The 19,964-nt window shown below is 44.8% G+C and overlaps 2 protein-coding genes across 9 annotated transcripts in view; one reads left to right on the top strand and one right to left on the bottom strand.

Annotated features, from left to right (window-relative positions):
• Positions 1-1,736, bottom strand: part of HOOK3 (hook microtubule tethering protein 3) — a 90,291-nt gene extending 88,555 nt beyond the window's left edge. For 2 of the 5 annotated variants that reach the window (XM_043893518.1, XM_043893519.1), the window contains exon 1: positions 1,542-1,736. In XM_043893518.1, coding sequence (XP_043749453.1) covers positions 1,542-1,598 — 57 coding nt within the window. In that variant the 5' untranslated portion in view covers positions 1,599-1,736. Of the gene's footprint in view, positions 1-773; positions 844-1,541 lie in introns of those variants that run through there. The other 3 variants (XM_043893514.1, XM_043893516.1, XM_043893517.1) reach the window with 2 other exon arrangements.
• Positions 1,737-1,819: 83 nt separating this feature from the next.
• Positions 1,820-19,964, top strand: part of RNF170 (ring finger protein 170) — a 33,170-nt gene continuing 15,025 nt past the window's right edge. Inside the window, exons 1-4 of one of the 4 annotated variants that reach the window (XM_043893521.1) lie at positions 1,820-1,984; positions 8,132-8,275; positions 17,348-17,423; positions 18,930-19,038. In XM_043893521.1, coding sequence (XP_043749456.1) covers positions 8,139-8,275; positions 17,348-17,423; positions 18,930-19,038 — 322 coding nt within the window. In that variant the 5' untranslated portion in view covers positions 1,820-1,984; positions 8,132-8,138. Of the gene's footprint in view, positions 1,985-8,131; positions 8,276-17,347; positions 17,424-18,929; positions 19,039-19,964 lie in introns of those variants that run through there. The other 3 variants (XM_043893520.1, XM_043893522.1, XM_043893523.1) reach the window with 3 other exon arrangements.

Raw genomic sequence — 19,964 nt, 5'->3', positions numbered from 1 at the left:
GCTGCCATGACCAGCTTCTCTTAGTACCCCTTCAAACTTCCCTCTGTGGTTCTGCCTTTGTTACTTTTATTAGCACTTTTCACCCAAATCACTGCACTGATCACCGCCTTTTGGCAGATGCCCTTCAAACACACCTTTTTTTCTGTGACTTGTCTTTCCAAACTTTAAACAATGTAGCCCTACTTCAGATTTAATACCCTTCTTCATCTCTGCCCTCTTGGCTTTTTTCTTTCTAGCACTGAGGGAGGTACAGACTCAAAAATGCTCATTTTCAGATCTTCCACCTTCTGTTTACAACCTCTGCCAAATCCAGTCCTTCCACAGAATCAAAGAATGTGGTGATTCTTTCCTTTATCTCTGTCCTCCCAGTCAAACTCTGGCCACATGATGTACCTTATCAGGTTTGTCTCTGCCCTAAAACACAGCCGTGAAACCCATTTCCCCCCGTGAAGCTGCACCTCACTCTAGCTGTAAGCTGTGTGTGAACTATATACTACTGCAAACAATTTGAAATGCCAATAACGGCCTCATGCAAGTCACTGAACAGACCCCTCTATCGTGGTACATACTGTTTCAGAAAACACAACTTGATCTGTGACGAAAGATAAATTATGACAATCTCAGACGATTTTCACATTTGTTACAACCAGCCTAGGGCAGTGCCCCAGTAACCCTTCCGCTTAAAAGTCCCTACGGACGAGACTCAAGTCCACAATCCAAGCTCATCACCCAAGGCACCGCTAAATATAATCCGTTTGGCATCTGTTTCTTACCTGGAGCATTAATACATATGCTGTAGTCACCTCCATACATATATTTGTGCTTCATTCTAAAAGTGATACTAAAAGTGATATTTAACGTTTTTTAGCAGTGAGTGAAACGAAATCTCCCCAAAAGAAGTAGCGGGTTTATCCCGTGGCTCTGCAGATACACACACACACACACTCGGGTACTGACACCACACTTAAGAGAAACACACAAGCTTGGGTGTTAATGTCCAGCTGTAGAAGAGGCTGCTACAGGCACGGTTCTTGGCGTGAGAACGGAACACCTTTACAGGCACATGTAAGAATTTTAATCAACATTTAATAACTGAAAATTGAGAAAGCCACAGCGTGGCGCTCCCCCCACCCTCCGCAAATGTCGACTCCCACTACTGACGCCCAGATCCCCCCGCCTTGCGGATCTATTTCCATCCCGAGCACCTTCCCCGGGCACCTCTCCCTTCCTCCCGGATGCCCGGAATGGGCCCCCGTGGAAGCCCCCCTGGCCGCCTCCCCGCGCGGCTCCCCCCGCCCCGCCCCGCCCGGGGCTGCGCCGTCCTGCCAGCGTTGACAACAAAGGCGGGCGCTTCGGGCCGCCGTCCCGGGAGCCCCCCGCCCGCCGTCCCGCGGCGGCCCCCGGCCTCCGCCCAGCACCGGGGGCCCCGCGCCCCGGATGTGACGGCAGCGCCGGCCGGGCGCGGGGTGGGGGCTGGGGGACCCCGGGACGGCGGCCTGGCGGAGGTCGGGGGTCCCCTCCGGAGCGCGTCGCCCACCTACCCAAGTGAGGAGGCTCTCGCACAGCTCCGCCCGCTCCAGGGTCTCCACGTTGAACATCTTCCCGCCGCGGCTCCGGCCGCCCCGCCCCGCCTGGAAGGCCCGCGGCGCGGCCCGGGCTGCGTCCTCCGCGCGGCCGCCGACTCCGCCCGGCGCTGGAGGCCGCTGCGGCTCCCGCAGCGTCACCGGCGCGCCGCCGCCGCCTCGCCCGGCCCGCGCCCCGCCCGCCGGCCCGCGCCGCGCACGGCCCAGCCCGCCCGCTGCCCGCCGGCCGCCCCCGCGCACGGAAGCGCGCAGCGCGCGTGCGCCGCGCCCGCGCCCGGGCCCGCGGCAGGAGGAGGAGGCGGGGGCCGCGGCCAGAGGTGCCCGCGGGGGCGGCGGGCGGCCCCGGAAACACTCCGCGCCTCGGTCGCCGGGAGCTGCGAGGCGTCCCCGGCGCTGCAGAGGTACGCGCGGCCGAGCGCCGGCGGGGCCCCGGGCCCGGGCGGGACGGCGGGAGGCCCCGGGCGCCCGCGCCGGACGGCCGACGTGGCGAGCTCGGGGCGCGCGGACCTCGCGGCCCCGGGAGGCGGGGGACTGGGGGGGGCGGCGGAGGGGCGGAGGGTGGTGGTGCCGGTCCCCCCCACCCCCCGGAGCACCGCGGCCTGGCCCTCCTTGCCCAGTGGCCAGGGGACTGGCCTTCACCCTCCCCCCCCCACCCCTTTCCAGAGCATGCACCCTCTGCAGCGTTACCGATGAATCATTAGGCGAGACACCGTGTGCAGGCAAGTGCACACGGCGTGCGTGCCTAAAGACTAGTTAGTAAGAAACAGCCAGGATAAAAAAAAAAAACAAACAGCATTGCCTCCCCCACCTCCTGTTCCTTTATTGAGCACCTTCCCTCCTCCATCCGCTGACTTCTGTGATATTCACTTTGTTGCTTTTCCTTATAGCTTCCTTACGACGTCTGCAGTGCCTAAACCACGCCGTTTTTACTCTGCCTGCTTTTGAACTTCTGCGAAATTCTGTGTGTCATTTCGTGGCTTTTCTTTCCTGGTAAATTTGTGCAGATCCCTAGGTAGTTTTCACTGCTGTCTAGTATTCCGCTGTATGAATACAACCGTCTGTCCATGCTACTGTTGATGGGCAAATTTTGCTCTTCTAGTTTGTGGCTAAGAACAATGCTCTAACATTATTATCTCTATAGACAGGTGCCACGTGTAAGTTTTTTGAGAGATAGGTGCCTTTGAATCCTAGAATTTTTGAGGTATAGGGTATGCATAACTTTGCCACGTGATGCCGGACTTTTATTTGGGGTGCAGCAAGATTAGCTTCCCAGCACACACCTTTCTTTGGTTTTCAGTTCCTGGAGTCCACTTTTCCCATTAAGACTAGGTTTTGGAGCCCCCTTTACCCATTAAGATTAGGTTTTGTTGTTGAGCTTGCAGAACTGCCAAGATAGCATTGAGTTTTGTTGTTGTTTTCATATATATATATTTGGCTGCATCAGGTTTTAGTTGCAGCACAGGGAGTCTTTTTGAGGCAAGCAGGATCTCTAGTTATGGCATGTATGCTCAGTAGTTTGTGTTAGTTGCCCTGCAGCCTGTAGGGTCTTAGTTCCCTGACCAGGGATTGAATCAGCATCCCCCTGTATTGCAAGACAAATTCACAGCCACTGGACCACCAGGGAAGTCCCAGCGTTGAGTTTTTAGTGATGCTTTTCAGAGTAGCAGTTGTCAGGTTTTTTCATTTTCTGAATGTAGAAAATATTACCTAGAGTCTTCTCAGTGGTCTTTTAAGTATTCTTCCCTACAGCATTTAATTCTAAAGGCAGAGAAACCTTTAGAAGTGATGAAATGCCCCCCACCTGCCCTTGTTTCCTCTCTTGGTGCCTCTGGACCTTTGTGGAACCAGAGTTTCTACATTCCCAGCCAAGTTATATCTGTTGACTCCCTGGCACTTTTAAGTGACCATTTGCCTTGTTAGGCAAGTGAAGTCAGCAAGTCGGTCTGCCCACCCGTGGAGCCTTTCCTGGGTTCTGGATCCTTTCTGAAAGGCCTGTCCCGAGTGAGCATCTTCACTCCACCTGCTCCCTTTCTCGGGGCTTTGACCTCGGCCTCCCAGGTCTCAGGTTTGAGGGCTCACCCACAATTCACTTGTGCGTGATGTGTTCTTGAGCTTTCCATTCGGTAGCTGCAGTTCCCCTCCATGAAGGAAATCATATTAAGAACTTCTCGCATGTGAGTAGTTGTCTGCAAAAGCCATGTTTCTACATGAGTTTGGGTAAAAAAATGTTAAGTTTTCTCCTTTGAAGTTATGGAACTTCCTACACTTCCTGTGTTTGTCTGTGCTGTTTTTTTTTTCCTGAAAGCTTTGGAAAAGACCAAAGGGAAGTGAGTGGGACTTGTCTCAGTTCGCTCCTTTCTCAGGCTAGTTGGAAGCTAGTTCTCATCTACAGCTGTTTTATCAGCTTCACCTAAACACGGCGGTGTCCTTCGTGGCAATGTGCCAAGTTTATTCAGTCCTCCCAAGAACTACATACTTAGAGCTCTGATTAAAGAGGGCTTGGGATGCTACTCAGTTCAGTTGTGGGGAAGGCGTGGCTAAGTTTTATCATGGGTCTGTGGACTCCTTGAAGATGGTTAATAATAGTAATCAAAGTATCGTAGCTTCCATTTATTGAGAGCCTGCCAACATGCCAAATGTTTTACCTTTATTATCTCATCAACTCCACAAAACAAGGATTTTTTTGGGGGGTGGGGAGTCAAAAAAGTAGCTGTTCAACATAAGTTTGTTAATTTTATGTATTTTACTTATGAGGAAGCTGAGATCCATATTTTGCACAAGTACGCAGTTGTCTGACTGCAAAACTCATTCTTCCTCAGTATATTAAGCTGCTCGGTAAGAGTTGGCCAGCTGCGTGGTAATGAAGCCACTGCGGCAGTCAGTTCCTCTTCTATCAATTATCAACACCGTTCCCAAGATCAATGTGTTTTGTTTCTGTAAATCTCAAATAGTTAAAGACAGAGTACTGATCACTTGTTTTCATTTGACAGGATCCTATGAAATAGATGAGATACCATGTTTTATAAATTCCATACCCTTTCCTTGGGGTTTCAAGCAAGTAGCGCGTTCAGTGCATTTAGAGCGAGGCCCTGTAGTTCGTGTCACTGAGGTCTTCAGAAGGTGCCTACCTCCCGGAAACCAGCAGTTTCTAAGTTGCTTGATAGGAATGGTAGACGTCTTAAATCTTTGAGCACTGAAGCCTAATTTTCCGCCCTGAAGGGAGGAAGCAGGCACTGGCCTTTGTGTTTATTATTAAAGTAATACATCCTGGAAAAGAATTCAGACTGTAGAATTTTATCCTGGGAAAGATACGAATCTGGCTCTCCCAGGCCAGCTGCCTACTTGCAAGCGTTTTAACCTTTGCTATTTACCTTTCCTGCCTTTTATTTATTTGTTTTTTTTAATTCCAAAAAAAACTCTGCATCAGAGAAGTGTGGTGGTAAAAGGAAGTTAAGAAATCCTCAAACCCCAGCCTTTTCCTTTTGCAGAAAATGAGCGGTCCTAAGAAGGAAATGGCAACCCACTCCAGTACTCTTGCCTGGAAAATCCCATGGACAGAGGAGCCTGGGAGGCTGCAGTCCATGGGGTCGCAAAGAGTCGGACACGACTGAGCGACTTCACTCACTTAAGAGATTTAAGTGACAGCAGAATCGGAGCTGAGCTCTGGGCCCCGGTGCCTCCCATGGTGTCTGGGCTCGAGCTGAGAACCTTGCCCTTGCTTACAGTCAGCAGCACTGTTTGGTCTCGGGCCAGTAGAACCTGGAGGACTGGAGCTCAGGTTGACGTTGGAACTCATTTTCAAGTCATCTCTTCAAGTAGATGATTTTATTTCTTTTTATTGTTTATCCCCTGTAATCTTAGATGGGCCTCTTTCCAAACTGAAGTGGTGGTATCAATACCTCATTTCTGAGTCATTAGCTCCTACAGGTCTTTTTTTTTGACTTTGATGATAAGAGAGAAAGCTGGCAAAAGTTAACTATTGAAACCCCCAACAAGCCAATCAGACACCATTAGTAGTTGTCCGTGCGAGGGCTGGGGTTTCCACGTGGCCAGGAAATGCAGCCGAAAGGGCCACAGGTTCCTCTGTGAAACTCCCCGGCTGTCTCTGCCCTTCCCACCCTCTCTCAGCCCAGGCACCTTCTTCAGTGACACTAGAATTTGTGGAAATAAAAAGCGACTCTTCGTTTCAACAACATTGGACACTTTTGCTCTAAGATGATGCAAATCACATTACATGATCCTGCAGCACTCAAAGTATCCTGGATCTCTGAGCTCTCGGAAATGTGAAGAAAGCAGTTATCTTAAGGGCATCATTGGTAGAAGTCATGTATTTTTTCAGTAGACTGTGTGCATATATAGACATTTTTTTATTGAACTGTAGTTGATTGGCAGTGTTACGATAGTTTCACGTGTAGAGCAGAGCGATTCAGTTATAGGGAAGGGGGGAGTGAGTTGGGAGATTGGGCTTGACATGCACACACTGCCGTTTGTGTAACAGCTAGTGGCAAACCTGCTGATCCCCGGGCTTTGTGATGACCTAGAGGAGGGGGCTGGGGGTGGCGGGAGGGATGCTCAAGAGGGGAAGAGGGAGGGGATATAGGTATACTTATAGCTGAGTCACATCATTGTACAGCAGAAACTTACACAACATTATAAAGCATTTTACTCCAATAAAAAAGGAATATATTGTGTGTGTGTGTATATATATAGTTTATATAGTAGAATTTAGTCACATTATCTCTGGTTACACCTGGAAGAAGACGGAAACAAATGGCAACCCTTTTTTTTTTTTAAGTACAAAGTAATAAACTCCCTAAACGTCCAGCGTATGAGGGAATCCTCGCAACCTGATTCAGTAATTAGAACCTGGGATTCTTGACGCGGGATAACATTTGCTTATCTCTGAGCAGATGTGAGTCAGCCTCACTGCCCTTTGGACTTCTTCTGACATGACCCAGCATCTCCTAATTTAAACAGAGGAGACCTGACCATAATAAAATCTAAAACTGTCCGCACGGTCCACCCCGAGATTGGTGGAAGCTCTTTTCTTCGGTTTCACTTAGCTGTTCATCTGAGTGTTCTTTTGAATAAAATCCTGAGGTGAAAGCTCCTTCTCTGAGTTCCTGGTGTATGCTTTCATTAAGGATACTCAAAACCTGTCATTAGGAAGTTCCCGATGCATCAGGCCATTACTGTGTATAAAGCCGATGAAAGCTGTCTTTGATCTGTTTTGTTTGCTTAAGTTTCCTTCCATGAGAGGTCATTCATTTTCTTACTAGTTTTTCAGGTCCTTTTCTGAAGCGTTAAGACTTTCACACTCAAAGTTTCCTCTTAACAGAAACTCACCTGATTAATGATGCCATTGAATAAAGCTATTTTCAGGGCAGTACATTATACAAATAGAGGATTTTATTTATAAATAGTTGTATATGTGTCATTGAATATTTATTGCCTTTATTTCCCTTTAGGTGTCTTATAAGATTTTAAGTAACTTTAGTGTTTGTCATCTGAAAGAAATAAGAATTACCTGTGATATTTGGACTCTGATGTGGTCTGGCTAACTTCCCTCATACTTATAGAATTCGGGTATTATTTTCCTCCAGTTGAGTGATAACTTTCTCAAGTGGGAAGGATCCTTTCATGTGTTCCCTTTTCTCTTCATAAGAAAATTCAACCTCAGAGTCATTCTGTGTTCCAAGCAGTTCACAGAATTCTGAACCATAAGCTGAGCTTAGTCCCAGGTGAGGCTAGTAGTTTTCCAAGCACCAGAATTTTCATGAATTCAAGTAGTCTCAGGATAGCTGTAAAAGGCCATATGTTCTACAGTCTTTTGACTTTTCAGATTGCTAACACCGTAAGTAAGGTAAGCCGCTCCTGTTATTAGGCCCTGCTGTGTGCAGGACTCCGTGCCAGGTAAGGCAGGAGTGTTTGCAGAAGCAGACTCTTTGCTTCCCTGTGCATGCGTGGTACATTCCAGGGTCCACCTTCAGTGAGGGACAGGACGGGGTGTGATCTACCTGGGGAATGCTTGTGGTGTTCAGGAGTAAGGAAAGAGCCCCTGGGCATGAGGAATGTCTTTTACTCCTTAACACTTTATTTTTTCCTTTGTTTTTGTCTGTGCTGGGCCTTCGTGGCTGCGTGCGGGCTTTCTCGAGTTGCAGCAAGTGGAGGCTACTCTCTTACTGTGGTGCACAGGCTTCTCACTGCGGCGGCTTCTCGTTGCAGAGCGCGGGCCCTAGGCTCTCGGGCTGTGTCGTGTGGCTCACGGACTTAGTTGCCCTGTGGCATGTGGGATCTTCCCAGGTCAAAGATCGGACCCCTGTCCCCTGCGTTGGCAGGTGGATTTTTAACCAGTAGACCAGCAGGGAAGTCCTCTTCTTTAATAATTAAAAAAAAAAAACAAAAAAAACTCATTGCTGGAGTTATCCTTTAATGGGCACTAAAAAAGCAACTATATCAGAGGTCAGCTACATTTAAGTTGTTTTTATGGATGGACGTCATCTTCACTGTGCTATTTGCAATGTCCGTCTTGTTTCTTTTCCTTTTAGACCTGGAATGGCCAAACATCAAGGTGAAGTTCAGAGTTTGAAACTGGATGATGATTCAGTCATAGAAGGAGTAAGTGACCAGGTGCTTGCGGCGGTTGTGGTCAGTTTCGCTTTGATTGCTACCCTGGTATATGCGCTTTTCAGGTGAGACCACAGGACAAAAGAATTGAAATAATGCATATTTCCAAGGGCAACTGACTTTCTGACTGTGTCTAGTAATGCTTAATACTTAACGTGGAAAGGAAGTACTAGACTTCAGTGACTGTGATAATGTACTAAGGTATTTTATTTTCCTGTCGTCATCTATCTAGTCAGAAAAAGTTTAAATTTGTCATCCATATTTTGAATGAAATGTTAATATTTTCCGTTGGACTATCACAGTTTTAACATTGTAATTTTCATAATTGAATTCATCAACTTGCAGCTGATACAATAGGCGCAAATATATTTTCATGTTTAAATGGAAAAACCTGGGGCCAGAAAATACCCTGGAAAGTGTAGAGGGACTTAAGATTAGAATTAAAGTTCTGTTACGGAATCAGGAATAATACTTAAAGATCTCAGATGTCTATATGCCAGTACAAGAGACAAGGTAATAAACTAGAAATGTAAATACTGACGAATAGAGGTTAATTTTGTATGTATCACTGAAAACAGAAATGAGCAAAAAAGTGTAAAATAGAGAAGAGATTAGTTCCAGAAACTACAGATCTTTTCGTTTCTTATAACAATTAAGAAAGGATTATTGAACAGGGTGTGAGCATTCTCTCTTACCTCTGCATGGTTAGTTTCTGAATTAGGGTGACGCTGTTGATTTCAGTAGAACACTTAGCACGGTTCTTGGTGGTGCACTTGGGGACATAGTGGGGAAATGGTGACCAGATGATAGCAGATGTGCCTGAGTTTGTAACTGGTTGACAGGTCATTCCCAGGAGTACTGACTAACGTTTTAATGTAAACCAAAAGAAGACACTGAATTTTGGTAGGGCTCTGACCTTTGAGCTTGTTCTACTCATCTCTGTGAAGAAGAAAACAGAAGCATGTTTATTAGATTGTTCATTGAGAAGGATAGCTGATGTATTGATAACAACAGAATCAGGGTTCAAAAATGGGTCATCCTATGTCCTTGTGGCAGGCTGGTTTATGACAGTGGTACCAACACCTTTCAGTAGAGAAAGAGCTCAACAAATGATGTTGGGACAACTGGTTACCCACATGCAAGAGAATGAAGCTGGACCCATACTCCATCATATACAAAAATTAACTCAAAATGGATCAAAGATTGAAATGTAAGAGCTAAAACTATAAAACTCTAGGAGTAAATCATGGAGATTCTTAGATATGATGCCACAAGCATGATCAACAAAAGAAAATAGATACATTGGAATTCATCAAAAGTAACAACTTTTTTTTTTTTTTTTTGCTTCAAAGTCTGTCATCAAGACAATGAAAAAAGAAAAAAAAGAAAAAAGACAATGAAAAGTCAGTTCACTGACTGGGAGAAAATATTTCAGATCACATGTCTGACCTGAAATATTTCAGACATAGGCCCTTATGTCTGAATATGTAGAGAACTCAAATCTCCGTAACAAAAAGACAAATAACCCGGTTAATAAATGGGCAAAGGATCAGAACAGGCATTCCTCCAAAGATGTACAAACAAGTATGTGAACGCATGCCTGACATTGTTAGTCATTCAGGGAAATGCAAATCAAACCACAGTGAGATGCAGCTTCACACCCACTTCACTAGGATGTCTGGGTTCAAAAAGTCAAGTAATAATGATCGCTGGGGATGTGGGGAAATTGGAACCCTCATACACTGGTCGCGCAGGCACTTTGGAAAGCCATCAGTTCCTCAAATGACTAAACATAGTGTTACCATGTGTCCTAGCGATTTCACTCCCAGGTATATGTACAGTGAGAAATGAAAGGATATCTCCATGTAAAAAATTGTACAGGAATGTTTGCAGCAGGATTGTTCCTAATATCCAAAAGGTGGAAACAGATGACTGGATCCATCAACAGGAAGGTGGATAAACAAAATGTGGTAGGTCCATGCAAAGGAATATCATTCAGCTATAAAAAGAAGTGACACGCTGATGTATCCATGCTGCCTTATGGAGGAAACTTGAAAGCATTGTGTTAAGTGACGTAAACCAGACACAAAAGACCATGCGTTTGAGTCTGTTTGTACGTCCACAAAAGGAAAACCTATAGAGACAGAAAGTAGATTCATGGTAGAAAGTAGATTCCAGAGGGAACAGCGTGGAAGGTGGGGTTATAAGGAGTGATAGCTGAACGTTTCTTTTTGAAGTGATGAAAATGTTCTAAAATTGACTGTGGTGATTAATTATATCTCAGTAATGCTGCTTTTAAAATGAGTCGTGACTAGGTAAATACCAAAAAAAAAAAAAAGAATTTGTTCCTTACCCATTAAGAATGGGATATAGATACGAATTTATTATCATTTGAAAGTATCCATGATAAATTGTTGAGTAGAATTAAGTGAAAAACACATCACAAAACCATAGGTCAAGTAGCCCATTTTGTTTTTAAGATGGATTTTTATAAAATAATTTTATTGAAAAATAGTTTTCCTTTATTTTTATAATTTCTCTACTGGGGATAATTATTACTTGTAAATAAAAGATTTTTCCTCACAGGCTGCAGTGATGTGAAACCCAAAATAAAAAGTTTCTGTTAATAAAGCAATTGTGTATTGTAGATGCCAAAAACTTAACCAGCATTAGGGTATGGTAATCAGAATAGTCAGATAAAGTTCACATATAGATTATATTCAGCTTGGGTCAAGCATTTTAAACTGGAAAAGATTCAGGGGAGATTATCAAAACAGGTAAAGCTATGGAAACAAACCATATAAAAATGCCTGAAAGAACTGGGGATATCTTGCTTAGGGGAAAGACTGTAGGATGCACAAGCTTTAAATATGACGAGGGTGTGTTTTGTTGAAGAAGAGAAAGGTTTGTTCTGTGTAGCTTCACGGGCTGAACTAGGGTGTCCAGGAAAGACCTATAGACATTTGCTTCTTCTGCAGTGAAGGGACCCATTCGTACTGTTTCTGTCTCGTGTGTCTCCTTTATTCTTATACGGAACTCTTTACTTCTGGTCACCTAATGTGTGTGGCTTTTCCCCTGCCAAGCAGTTCTTCTTGACACCATCTGGGTGTCCCACAGTTTAACTCAGTTCTGACCCTGTCTGCCTGGAGACACTGTCAGATCGTCTCACAGGTTAAGGGCTCAGTCCCACCACACTTCTGACGCCAACAGCCAGTAATAGGTCCCCAGGTTGCCCACAGCCTCGGTCTGATTTCTGTCCCCAGGTTTTCCACCAGAAATCGGAGGCTCTTGTGACCCCCGCCTCAGGTTGGATTAAGTTTCCAGAGCAGCTCACAGAGCAACTCACAGAACTGCTTACCACTGCAGTGGGCTTACCAGTTTATTAAGGGGTGTGATGAAGGACACAGATACACACACAGGTGACAAGGAGGACAGGGTGAGGCCTGGGGGCGGGGGGTGGTCCTGAGTGCAGGAGCCTCTGTCCCTGTGGGGTTGGGGTGTGGGGTCATCCCCCTCCTGGGGTGGACGTGTTCACTTGCCTGAAGCTCTCCAGGGATTTTTATGGAGGCGTCTTCATGCAGACATGATCAGTTATTAACTCTGTTTCTGGGCACGCTCCTCTTTCTAGAGAGTGGGGCCAGGAGTTGGGGGGGTGGGGGACGCTAAAAATTCCAGCCTTCTGATCCTGTCCTTGTTCCGGTGACCAGCCCTCATCTGGGTGCACTCCCAGAGTTGCCTCTTTAGAACAAAAGACACTCCTGTCACCCAGGAATTTACAAGGGTTTCAGGAGCTCTGTGTGAGGGACCAGGTCAGAGACCGAATATTATAGAATAAAAGGTGCTCCTAATGCACTTATCACTTAGGAATTTACAAGTGTTTCTGGAGGTCTGTGCCAGGGACCAGGGGCAGAGACCAGGTGTGTATTTCCTGTTATGTTATATAGGCCCAGCAGGTGGAGATGAATGACAAGGTTTTAGCTTAACTTAAGATACAACTTTTCAGATAACATAAGGTGCTCCCCCAATGCATAGATGCTGTATTGAATCTGTCACACGATTAGACTCGGGTAGGGAGGTCAGTTTAAGTTGCTGTCTGGCTCTTCAGATTCAAATTCAGTTTGCAGCTGTAATCCTGCCCCTTCAACTGGAGTCATCAATAAGTTTGAGGGTAGGTAGCATGCATTGTATAAGAGTCAAACAAAGGAGCCTTTTGTCTGTTTTCTGTAATCTCTTTGATGTTTTTAGTCATTATGATTCATTCTTTCTTCACATTGTGGTGAAATATCCGTAACATAAAAGCTGTCATTTAAGTACTCGTTGGCATTAAGAACATTCACAGTGTTCTGTAATAGACCATCACCACTGTCTATTTCAAGAACTTTCTCACTATTTGAAACAGAAACTCTACCAGTTAAATAATAGCTCCCTATTCCTCCTCTCCCAATCCCTGGTAACCTTTATTCCACCTTCTGTCTCAAGAAATTAGGCTAGTTTATATACCTTATAAACCGGAATTAGACAGTATTTTGTCCTTTTGTGTCTGGCTTATTTCTCTTAGTGTAATGCATTCAAGGTTCATCTGTTGTATCACCCACCAGAATTTTGTTCCTTTTTTATGGCCGAATAGTATTCCATCGCATGTGTATACTATATTTATTTATCTGTTGATGGACATTTGGGTTGTCCCCACCTTCTGGCTATTGTGAATGGCGCTCTGTGAACACGGGGCTACAAGTTGAGTGTTTGAGTCCCTGCTTTCAACTGGAATTGCTGACTCATGCAGTAATGCTGTGTTTAACTTTTTGAGGAACATTTAATCTGTTTTTCACAGCAACTGCCCCGTCATACATTCCCACCAGCAACACAGGACTGCTCCAGTATCCCTGCATCCTGGCCAACAGTTGATATTTTCTGTTTTTTTTTTTGATGGTCATCCTCGTGGATGTGAATTGGTATCTCATTGGGGTTTTGGTTTGCATTTCACTAATGACCAATGATGTTGAACATCATTTCATGCTTATTGGCGATTTGTGTATCTTCTTTAGAGAAATGTTTATCTCATCCTTCATGCATATTTGAATTAGGTTTGCTTTTTAGTGTTTGAGTTATGAGTTCTTTCTGTATTCTGTCTCAATCACTTATCAAATATATGGCTTATTAATATTTTCTTTCATTCTGTTGGTTGTCCTGTGAGCCTCTTTTTTAAGTTCTTCTTTATCTTAATTTATCGTATTTGTTTGTTTGGCTGTGCTGGGTCTTTGTTGCTGGCCGCGTGGGCTTTCTCTCGTTGTGGAGAGTGGGGGCTCCTCTCTAGTTTGGGTACCCAGGCTCCTCATGGAGCTCGGGCTCTGGGGCATCAGGGCTTCAGTAGTTGCCGCTTTCCGGCTCCAGAGTGTGGGCTGAGTAGTTGTGGGGCATGGACTTAGTTGCTCCGAGGCATGTGGGATCTTCGCAGATCAGGGATTGAAGCGTGTCTCCTGCATTGGCAGGAGGATTCTTTACCACTGAGCCACCAGGGACGCCCTGCTTTTATCCTCTTGATAGTGTTCTTTGATGCACAGAATTTAAAAAATTTTCATGAAATCCAATTTATCTTTTTTTTTTTTCCTTCTGTTGCCCATGTTTTGGTGTCATGGTTAAGAAATCATTGTTAAATCGAAGGTCACAAAGATTTCCATCTATGTTTTTTCTAAGATTTTTATAGTTTTAGCTCGTAAGTTTAGGTGCTAGATCCATTTTGAGTTAATTTTTGTATATGATATGAGGGGAGGGTCCAGATCCATTCTTTTGCATGTGGATATCCAGTTTTTCCAACATCTTTTGTTGAAAAGACTGTCCTTACTCCACTAAAGAGTCTTGACATCCTTGTCAGAAAAAAGACTTTCCTTACTCCACTAAAGAGTCTTGGCATCCTTGTCAAAAACCAATTAACCATATATAAGAGTTTATCTCTGGTCTCTCTGGTCTACTCCCTTGGTTTATATATTTGTCCTTGTTACAAGTACGGCAGTGTTTTTACTATAACTTTGTAGCAAGTTTTGAAATCAGGAAGTGTCTTGCAACTTCTTTCCTCTCTTTCAAGATTATTTTGCTCTTTGGAGTCCCTGGAGATAGCATGTAAATTTTAGGATGCGTTTGTCTATTTTTGCTAAGAGTGCTGTTGGGATTTTGATAAGAGGTGGCATTGAATCTGGAGCTCAATCACTTCAGATAGTATTGACATCTTAACAGTGTTGTCTTCCCATCTGTGAACATGGGATGTCTTCTTTAATATTTTTCAGCAGTGCTTTGTAGTTTAATTTCTTTTAAAATATTTTCTATTTGTTCTTCCTTCTTAAGCCATTAATAATAGCTGCCATGTGTTGACGGACCAGAAGCCAGTGACAAGGGTCTGGTAGGCAGGTTAAGCTATGCTTACATATCAGTAAACTTTGATTCCAATTTCATTTCTTGACCCAGGCTTTGGGTATCATTGCTTTCCTCACCCTAGAAGTTCCTGGCTCCTTTCCAGGGCTACGTGTAACTTAACTGGTTTGACAGTTTTGGTTTCTCCTTTCAAAGAACCTAGAAGGACCATAAATCATTGATAGATACAACAACAATAAGTGTTCTTCTGTTTCATAGTAGACCCACTCACTTTGACATCTCACTTCAGACCTTCTTCGTGTCAAATGCAATCATTTTCTCATCACTAAGGTGATCATAGTATTAAAGAGCAAAAATTCAGCCAGTTCATTTGAAGATCTAATTGGCTTTACTAAGCTATTCATGCATCAGGCAGCTTCCTGTCCAGCAAGTAGAGAGGTGCCCAGAGGAGCTGTATGAAATGGAAGGGTTTCATGGGCAGAAGGAGGGTGGGGCAAGGAAGTTATTCGCAAAAGTAGGGATTATTTCAGGCCGGGACTACTTCTTCTGGGGGAAGGAAATGCCAAGGGTCTTAGCATTGCAGACCACCTCCTTGGTGCTGACCCAGAAACCCCAGATTGGCTGACTCACATCACCTGGGGAAGGTGGGCCAGGCGTGACGTCTAGGTTTGGTGTCATGGGCTGTAGCACACGTGACAAATGACGAAGCTTCAGTTTGCTCTGTATGTGTCTCTGTGTGTTCCAGATTTTCTAATCTAGCTCTCAGTCTATCTGGATTGTCCCATTTTCTGGATTTTTGGTTCTGTACCCAGAGTTGCCAGTCACATTTGGTTACCTGAACTCAGGACACGATCAGAATCTTGGGCTGTTTTTTCTTGTTCTTTGGCTGCACCTTGACTTTCTAATATTCTATCAGATATAAGAATTTTATATCTTCTCTTTTATGGAAAGAAACTAAAAGAAATACCTTCCAGTGACATGGTTTATATATATATATATACACACACACACTCTGAAACTCATGACTTTTTTTCAATGAAAGGGAATGAATGGTTCTGCAGTGTCAAAGAGTCAAGAATTTCCAGTTAGCTGTGTGTTTGAAAAAGTGAGAATGTTAACTTGCCCAGTCATGTCTGACTCTTTGCAACCCCATGGACTGTAGCCCACCAGGCTCCTCTGTCCATGGGATTCTCCAGGCAAGAATTCTGAAGTGGGTAGCCATTCCCTTCTCCAGGGGGTCTTTCCAACCTAGGGATCCAACCTGGGTTTCTTGCATTGCAGGCAGATTCTTTATCATCTGGGCCACCAGGGAAGCCCATACTAGTGTGTAAATGAGACAGTTCCTAGCCTGTTCCTGGACAGATTGTTTTTCCCACAGAGTGGCTTTCTTTCAGTGATTCATTCATTCAATCATAAGAACATAACATTTAAAAATAAATAATCCCAGAGTTCAAGCAGTTTCATTACATTGATGTCAAGCCTCTGATTAGATATTCGACTTTAAATTGCTTTTTTTGTCATCTCTGAAATAATGGTTATATTTTTTCAGCTTTCTTTTCTAAAATTTGAATGTTTTACTAAAAATTAAATAGCCATAGGATGGATATCTGTAATTTTTCTTATCCCATTGAAATGCTGATATGGAATTCTAGTTGCTGGGGAATATTGATTCAGCCAGAGAGTAAAGGTCCTTCTATAGATTAACACCGATGCTGAGTGGACTTGAAATATTGCCATTAAAAGAGATTTAGGTTTAGAAAAAACTGCTCCAGCCAAATGAAATTAAACCGATTCAGATGTAAATCTACGCTTCCCACCCTGCAGCCTTAAGGAGCACTGCTGATGTTCAGTCCTCAGGTCTCCTGTCCTTTTGTATCAGCCACTAACATCTTACCTTTGACCCTTTTTTTTTTTGAATCGGAGTATAATTGCTTACAACGTGTTAGTTTCTGCTGTACAGTGTTATGAATCAGCTGTGTGTACACATACATCCCCTCCCCCTTGGGCCTCTGTCCCGCCCCCCATCCCACCCCTCTGGGTCAGCACAGAGCACAGAGCTGACCTCCCTTTTCAGCAGGTCCCCTCTGGCCGTCTGTTTACACGTGGTGGTGTGTGTATGTCCGTGCTACTCTCTCAGTCCATCCCACCCTCTCCTTCCCCCGCTGCGTCCACAAGTCCGCTCTCTGCGTCTGCGTCTCTATCCCTACCTTGGAAATAGGTTCATTTGTGCCATTGTTTTAGATGCCACATATAGGCGTTAATATGCAGTAGTTGTTTTTCTCTTTCTGCCTTCACTCTGTATGACGGACTCTAAGTCCATCCACGTCTTGTTAATGTTAAGATATTGGTGGTGTGATAGGTTTGGGCTTTGCTACGTCGTATATTTTGGTTTGCGTTTTTCTCTGTCCCTTTGTTGTTATAGGTGAAAAGTTGGGAGAAAGACCTGATTAGATATGGAAAAGATGTGTCTTGCATAATAACACGAGACATTTTACAGAAGAAATAAATGTGTTAGTTGTTCTCTATATGAGAACAATTACGTTCAGTCCCCAAGGCGCTAGGCCTGTGGGTTTCATCATTTGCTAGTTAAACCTGATCAGTGCTCTCAGAATGGCCTGGAACGTTCAGTCCTGCAGCTGGAGTACAGGTGTTGGCCGTCATCTCTGCTTCTCACGTTACCAGAAGTCTAGGTCAAAAGTTAGATCCAGAAGGAAAACTGATTCATCAGACAGTATTTTATATTAAAACTTTACTATGTGTTTCTTCAACAGAAATGCACATCAAAATATTCACCCAGAAAACCAAGAGCTGGTGAGAGTGCTTCGGGAACAGCTTCAAACAGAACAGGTACTGTCGTGACCCAGGTCTGTGCGTTTGTGTGAGGGAGGGCATAGTCTTACTCCCTTTGCATAAGAAATCGTGATGAAATATCAGTAAATTCCTTCCACCGAAGCATGGGCTTCTCTCCTGCTTGGAGTTGCCTTTCATTATCCTATTGATTGTACATTTTCAGATTAGGCAGATGATTAGCCTTAATCTAATTTAAGATATTTTCATGTGCTAATTTTAACTTGCTTTAAAAGACAGCAGTTTCCTATTTAACTGATAAGGAGAAAATCAGTGTCTCGTTGACTTTAATGAAATGTGGTGGAAAAACTACTCTTTCTAAAATATATTCCCCTAAGACCTTCAGATAAATGACTATAACAGGTGGGTTTTTTCCTTTTTTTTTTTTTCCTTCTCTGGTCAAAATTAACAAAACTAGCTAGGCAGAGAGGAGAACTCTCCTCTGCCTCGTCTTTGTTTTTAGCTGTATGGACTCACCAAGAACCAGAAATATATTTCATAAAGGCTGGGTTAAGTAGGATATGATACACCTTCATGGGGTCTCCCAGGTGGTGGTAGTGGTAAAGAACCTACCTGCCAATGCAGGAGATGTTAAGAGACACGGGTTTGATCCCTGGGTCAGAAGATCCCCTGGAGGAGGGCATGGCAACCCACTCCAGTATTCTTGCCTGGAGAATCCCATGGACAGAGGAGCCTGGTGGGCTACAGTCCACGGGGTCACAAAGAGTCAGACACGACTGAAATGACTGAAGCACACCTTCACCTGAGATGGCTAGCATCAAAAAAAAAAATTAAAAATTGATTGCGTACCCACCAATCCAGCCTTAATTCCAAAGAGAGTTTTTATGATATATCCATTTACCTCTTGTTTATTAACCATCTACCATATGCCAGATATTGTTCCAGGCATTGGACATTCATTCATGAACTAAATGGACGAGAATTCTTGCTTCATAGAACTTTAAATGCATTGACACAGAAATAGTGTAAACATATTCGTAGTATTGTGTTCCAGAGCTCTTGTTATCAATAATTCCTGCTGGGATGGCGTTTTCTAATTTACAAAGTGATTTCACATGTACCTATGTCATTGACTCTCCAAGCACATAACTTGGTCAGGAATGTATGAATGAAAGAGATGTTAGAAGAAAGTTAACACTTGGAGAGTTGTTTGGCCTCTCGTGTTCTTCAGCGAATGAAGGCTTTAGCTCAGCCTTCAGAGTAATTCAGCATAACTTAACTCTTTCTAATAGAGTCCCTCCAGAGTTGGTCGAGGTTTTCCTGTTTACACTGTGTTCAGGAAGAAAGGTAGAGCCCGTGCAGGGTCAGGAGAAGAGCAGCGGAGGCTCGTGAGTTTATCAGACCTGTAAGACCTTCACGGAGTGCCCGTCTAAAATGCAAGGATTACGCAGTCCTGACTGTATCCTCAAGTGTACTTGAGCAAGCAGCTGGTTGTGCAACGCCCGCGCATGTCGTGTCTGACCGTGCACGCGTTGTTCTCCCCAGGATGCGCCTGCTGCCGCCCGACAGCAGTTCTACACTGACATGTACTGTCCGATCTGTCTCCACCAAGCTTCCCTCCCTGTGGAGACCAACTGCGGACATCTCTTTTGCGGTAAGCAAACGGCGCTTTACCTCTGGGTCAGAGGGACTGTTGAGACCGAGACCTGTGTGTGTGTGTGCAGGCGAGCGGGAGTCCTCTTATTTACTTTCCGTCACCGTCTGTATTTTGCGAGTAGGACGGGTTGCTTCTGGGAGCCTCCTCTTCTTGCCAGCCACTTTTATTGAGTGTCCGTGGGCTTAAAAAAAAACAACCTAGTTATTCACCTCCCCAGTAAACAGCACTGTGTTTCTTTGAATGGTAAGTGTGTCGGCACCACGAGGGAGTCACTGAAGCCCTCCTTTGTAATCACTTTTCGGGTGTCTTCGTTTGTTACCTTTTCTTTCCAAAGGGTCAGGAAGGGTCTTCCCTCAGGGACCTTGCCCGAGACCGTCCCTCAGCTCTGCTACACCCCTTTTTCACTCTGAGTCGACACGGAGGTTCTTCCCTCTCTTCCTGCGTGACCCCCAGAAGCTCGGGAACCCTGGAGCATGTGAAGGAACGAGACGGGACGTTGATGTCACCCTGAGTATCGGGACGTTGATGTCACCCTGTCTACCCCTGGGTGTTCTTCCCGACCTTCCAGAAAGAGTTCATCGAGAGCAGCGGGGTATCCTGTAGCTGTTTGCTGGCTGTGGCCACGTGCGATGGGGGAAGTTCAGTTATTCCATGCCTGCTGTGTGCTGGACACAACACACCCGCATCTCCTCCAAGCCCACAGATGAGGAGACCCAGGTGCAGCGGTGCTGACGTTTGGCAGAGGGCATCCCAGCTGCAGGCAGGCGGGGCTCGCTTTTAAACCCGGGTCTAACGTCAAAGCCAGGGCTGAATTCTGCATGATCGGTGGTTTACACCGCGACTCTCTACTTAAGGTTTCTGTCATCACTAGACCTGATTTTTATTGGGAGCATTTCCATTTGAACCAAGATGGGGTTCTGATT

Source organism: Cervus elaphus, chromosome 32 (genome assembly GCF_910594005.1).
Source record: "Cervus elaphus chromosome 32, mCerEla1.1, whole genome shotgun sequence".
Taxonomy (NCBI): domain Eukaryota; kingdom Metazoa; phylum Chordata; class Mammalia; order Artiodactyla; family Cervidae; genus Cervus; species Cervus elaphus.
Note: the sequence above shows the minus strand (reverse complement) of the source record. Positions and strands in the feature narration are given on the sequence as shown.